The sequence below is a fragment of the Dreissena polymorpha genome, chromosome 3 (genome assembly GCF_020536995.1).
Source record: "Dreissena polymorpha isolate Duluth1 chromosome 3, UMN_Dpol_1.0, whole genome shotgun sequence".
Classification (NCBI taxonomy): Eukaryota; Metazoa; Mollusca; class Bivalvia; order Myida; family Dreissenidae; genus Dreissena; species Dreissena polymorpha.
This window is the reverse complement of record NC_068357.1, coordinates 7,310,968-7,316,976: the sequence shown is the minus strand read 5'-3', so window position 1 is coordinate 7,316,976 and position 6,009 is coordinate 7,310,968. Positions and strand designations below refer to the sequence as shown.

General features: G+C 38.7%; 1 protein-coding gene across 1 annotated transcript; it reads left to right on the top strand.

Moving 5' to 3' along the window:
- The first annotated feature begins 1,062 nt into the window (after positions 1-1,062).
- Positions 1,063-4,049, top strand: LOC127873615 (uncharacterized). The gene has a single exon (XM_052417492.1). It carries the CDS (start codon positions 1,358-1,360, stop codon positions 2,945-2,947), a length of 1,590 nt encoding a protein of 529 aa, XP_052273452.1. The 5' UTR covers positions 1,063-1,357; the 3' UTR covers positions 2,948-4,049.
- The last annotated feature ends 1,960 nt before the right edge of the window (positions 4,050-6,009 follow it).

Sequence of the window (6,009 nt, the reverse complement as noted above, 5' to 3'; positions counted from 1 at the left end):
CATTATATTTGTATATCTTCAAACATGTAATTACATGCACTACCTAATCGTTGTACAGTACTAATTTACGATTATTAAATTTCCAAACATTATTTAAAACACGTAAAAAAACTTACATATTTTATTTTGAAGCTTTCCATGTACGCATTAACTGCATTGAGGAACTGATCATAGATATATATGAGCCATGCTCTGTGAATTAGGGCTTAAATGCGTGTGCGTAAAGTGTCGTCCCAGATTAGCCAGTGCAGTCCACACAGGCTAATCAGGGACGATACTTTCCGCTTTTATGATATATTTCGTTTCAAGAATGTCTCTTCATAGCAAAAATCCAGTAAAGACGGAAAGTGTCGTCCTTGATTAGCCTGCGCGGACTGCACAGGCTAATCTTGGACGACACTTTACGCACATACATTAAACCCCCGTTTCACAGAGCACGCCTCATATATATTGTTTCAATAAATAAAATGGCCTTATCTAGAGAAATGCGAGACGAAGTAATTTAACAATGATATCGATGTCAAAGATAAACACATATCAAAATATTAAAGCAAGCTATATATGAACATAGAAGTATATTTGTATATTATGAAATAGCAAACTCAAACGTGCATAAGTCAACTTAAACGAATTTTGTTTTAAATGTCTTGTTCGGTATACCGAAATATCACATATAGTACCAAATATTGTTAGATGCATGCATGATTCTCGTGATTTTCCGGTAATTCGAACCCTTAATTAATATTGATACAAATGAACTTTTATAACATGTAGTATATTTATGCCACGATTAGCCAAGCTCCGCTACATTTAATCAACAAACTTTGGCATATTGATCGCTTATGTTCCGTTCAACCTTGAAACATGATCGTTATAAACACGATTCACTCGCTATACAGCTGAAAAACAAGTGATCGGGTTATCGAAATCTGCACAATAGCGGAGTGAGGTGAATGAAAAATTTGCAGCGGGTTTGTGGTAAACAGCCGCCCGAGCAAGTAGAGTGCGACGACCTATTCAACGCTGCGAGCTATTGGTTTTCTTAACCACGTGGTATATAGCGAGATGTTTATATACTCGGTTTTCAGGCCATGTAAACATAAATGAAGTCCTACTTCCAACAATACGGATGTAAACAAAGTTGTACGAGTGAAACAAAAAGACGGTTATAATTTCTAACTTAGAACAAATCGGATTTTCTTGTTCTGTGACAGAAAATTGGCGCAAGAAGGATACTTACGTTCAAAATCTTTAGGTGACTTGAAAATACATAGTGTATTAAACTATTAAAACGCACCATAGCTTGCAGCTAGGTCGACTTGCGAATATTGATTTTTAAATTGCAGAAGGTTGAACAATGAAGGAACAGTGTGAGCAGCGGTTAAAGAATGCCGACAGTAAATGCCCGCCACAGAAATGTGTGGACGGGGACAATAACACGGTCGAGAAGAAACCTGAGGTTCGTCAACAGAAGGCGAACACGAATCTCTCAGCACAGTGCGTGGTGCACGGAAACGCCCTGCTGTACTGCAAAGATTGCCTTGATATTATCTGTGGACAGTGCGAGAAAATCCATGTCTCGCATCAGAAGATGAAATTGGTGGACTCGAGCAAAGTTGCGAAGGCAAAGATGGCAAAGGAGACTAAACATTTGAAAACTTTGATACGGTACGCAAATGTCGTTATTAAAGACTTGAACTGCTATCTTGAGAAGCAGAAATTGCATTTTTTAGATATCAGCAATGAGATTATGGAGCGCGCTAACCGTTTGCCGGAGGGAACCGAACATTTAAGCCATAGTTTGTTGGACGATATTCAGGCGGAGCACGACTCAGAAACAAATCGGATTAAGAACAAGATTGCGGAGTTCAATAACTTTATCGCTGAAGCGAAATTGTTGGTTACAAATGGCGAAAACATCGGTAATTCCGTTGATGAAGCTTTCCTCACAGTTCAAAGCGGCGCGTTCCTTAAAAATGCGGCAAGTTTGACACTACCGGCACCGCCAAAAGAATGCAATCTGTATGTATTAACACCTATAATTACCCCCTCAGACGGAAGTGCCTTGTCACCCGAGCAGATGATTGGGGAGTTTTCGAAGATCCACGTGCCCTGGAGAATAGAGGTACAGCGAACAGCCTCTATTCGACCGGAAACTATAAGCGCAAGATTCGTTACGACAATGTGCCCGGCTAATGACGGCATGGTGTGGGTAGTGTGGCAGTGGGGACCGGAAATACACCTCGTCGATAAGAACGGAGACGTTAAAAAGACAATCAATGCCAACTGCAAAGTGGACGATATCTGCACATATAAAGACACTCTTGTCATTTCCAGTCACGAGTCAAAAAGCATAAAGTTTCTCAATGAAAACCACGAGGTTGTGAAAACAATCGAAATGGACAGGGTACCACGTGGTACGACCTTCACCTCTCCGAACGAGGTAGTCACCTGCTGTGTTCAAAATTTGCACCACAAAAACGGGGACAAGAGTTCGATGGTTTGCACAAACATCGACACCGGCGCTCAGCACGAGTTACCGTGCTCAGAGCATCTCCTTCAACCTTGGCGGCTCGGTGTTAACGTAAACGGCGACATCTGTGTCTCCGATCGCAACAAGGGCAGCATCATGATATTTGACCACGAGGGAAATCTGAAATCAAGCTACAGCGGGCCGGATACGACGACGCGACACCCCCTGGCGCCACACGCCGTAGTTTGCGACAGGTACGGTCAGATACTCGTGGTGGACTATACAAACCACACCGTGCACGTGCTTGACCCGATCGGGCGTTTCCGAGGGTTCCTGATAATGGATACAGAACTGGAAAAACGGGCCGTGTTTATGGGGACGAGCTCCCCATTTTCAATCACGATTGACAGCGAAGGCGACGTGTGGGTGGGTAATAAATTCGGCTTTCTGACGGTTCTCAAGTTCAGAGTTTAACTCTTGGTGGCGCTTTTGTATCAGACAGTATTGTGATTCGAATGTTTTGTATTAGTTGTATAAATTACTATTTTTTTCATAAGGATATTCTGTGATATAATAGTGTATATTAAATAATAATGTTTGAAGGCTGTTAAATTTTATTGTTGATACTATACATGTATTGATAGCTTAATTGGTCCAATTGTATGTTTTTTCTTCATGTTTTCTTAAACAACATGTTTAAATTCTAGGTCCTCCACAGTTCTTAATTTCTTTTTGTTATGTATTTAAAAAAAACAACCGTATTTTATCGTCTCCTGTTTCTAGCATTTTAAAGTCTCTATGCCATTAGTACCTGTTCGGCGGTCATGTTTTGCTTGAATAATACTCATGTATAACCAAGTACGTCTTAAGAGCATACGCATAATTACTGGACCGGTGAATTAACATGTATTTTACAGTAGTTTTGTCAAAGTGACAAAACATTATTACCTCCATTCTGAATCTTAATTAAATACTCCATTATTGTGCTGATGAGACATTGTTCGTCTATGATATCGGAAAGTAGGGCATTCATTGATTATTGGAATATTATGACATGTATATACCAAGTACATGACAGGTCGTCCAGACAGCATAGGGCGATATGTTATTCAGATAAGAGCACGGCTCTGACGTCAATGTGGGTTTGTTTAATTAATTGTAAATAATTTATTATGTCTACTGTATGATTTTGTTGATATTATGTTGTTGTTGTTTAAGTGCCTCAGAGCAGTACAATCAAATTGATATTAACCCATTTATGCCTAGTGGACTCTCCCATCCTTCAAAATTGGATCAATTTATTTCCAAAATTAGGGATGTTTAGTATACTTATTTCTATATTTAGAATATTTCTTACAGATATTCCTTTAAGCAAACAGCGCAGACCAAGATGAGACGCCGCATCATGCGGCGTCTCATCTGGGCCTACGCTGTTTGCAATGTGATTTTTTTCAGGACGCTAGGCATAAATGGGTTAATTTAAGAAGCAAATAATATGCTGTGTATCATGTGTTGTCACAAAAATCCATATTTTCTTTACTTGGAAAATGTTCATTGAATTAAATGTTAAAATATATATGTGTGCGTAGTTGTTGTTTTTTTCTTTTGAGTACCATATGTGTCCCTCAAGCTGCACATCATTACGATCAGTGCACATATGTTTGTCAGACACTGGATTTTTTTCAGCTTTTAAAAACTGTCTGCCTAGTTTTGCGGAGTCTGTTGATTATGACGATAACATATCGCATTATGTGTTGCTAAAAACTGCATATAACGTTGCTAAAAATGTTCAGTAACGACGGTAATAATTTAAGGAAAGGGAACAGGTTTTCACACTTCCCAACAGTATTCATAAAGTTTCTTAGTTGATTATGCGTAGAATGAACGTTTTAATCAAAGTCTTTATGTTTTGGTTGTAATTGGTGGCTTTCATTTAGACATGTTATCTTTACTACTCTTAATGTTAACATATTATGTTTGTCCGAAACAATACTTGAACACACGGGGATACGTAAATTAATTTAAGATCAAATCATACTTAAATTATTTTAGGCAATCGAATCAATACTGTCCTAGGATTCTACCGCCAAGGGCTTAAAGAATAATTCGAATGATTAGCTGTACCTAACAAATTCATTTGTATCTGAAGTCAGATCAATGCACATTTAAAAGCATGGTTTTGTTCGCAAGTAATAGCACACGTGGAGTATAACAATAGAATAATAATAGTTGGCAGATTTTTCATGTGGTTATGAAATGTAGACAGCGTGCGTCATTAAATACTTTGATATACATGAATGCATATAACTTTGCATTATCTACCTGAAATTTGCGTCAGTGACACGGTTTAATGCGCATAAATAAATCATCGCTTGAAAACTTATTTTATGTGATACCTGCGTAACATGCTTGCAATACATGAACTAGATTGATGTAGGGAATAATGCATGATCTGAATCGTTGCCATCGGCAACCCACGCGAACGGTTTGCCGAGTGTACTTGTGTATGAACTAATTAGTGTTGTTCGCCACACACATTCACGTAACATACGATTAGATTGGAATGTTTGTAAATATACGCTTTTAAAGCGATTTACGCTCAAGTCAATGAAACAATAAACTTTGTAGATGTCTTTCATTGTATGCATTCAACTGTTCACATGATAGTTGGGGAAGTCTCGGGGAGTTAAATCGATATAGACACACTTCCTCCTTACCCACCGACGATAGTGTTTTTCAATTCGTATTGAGCGAGTTAAACGTACCACTGTTCAATGCATTTCATACAAAGGGACACGTTTTTAATAACATACATGTCATATATTTCCTAAAATTATATTTTCCATTCAAACTATGGTCTTTGTAAAACGCATGGAATGGTTTTGTTGGAACTGGAACTTTAAAAATCGGGATACGTGAACATACCTATTTGCACGCTCTACTACGTTTACTGCGAAAATATGTATTGAATTTCGCTGTTGAGCGCACATACAACCATAATTATGACAAAGTGCCTCTGCTGTCATGTATGTAAATTTGTGTTTTTTAATGCAATGGCAAGTCGCCAACTGTCTGAAACATAAGCTTATTAACCCATTTATGCCTAGTGGACTCTCCCATCCTTCTAAATTGGATCAATTTATTTCCAACATTAGGGATGTCTTGTATATTTATTTCTATATTTAAAATATAATTATTACAGAAATTCCTTTCAGCAAACAGCGCAGACCCTGATGAGACGCCGCATGATGCGGCGTCTCATCTGGGTCTACGCTGTTTGCCAAGGCCTTTTTCCAGACGCTAGGCATAAGACATGTCTGACAGCTGAGAGAAACACGCAGACGATACTGATCTATGGACTGCAAAGAAAGCACGCATGCATAGCAGTGCGTCTCGTATTTTCAGAAAACTGCCTGGCAAAGTATCACTATTAATAATGTTTTTTTTCGACCTTCTATTGACATTAAGGTGTGTTCGGGAGAAGTCGGATACCGTGGTTTACCAATAGGGTCCGACAGGTCAAACGTGTCTGGCCC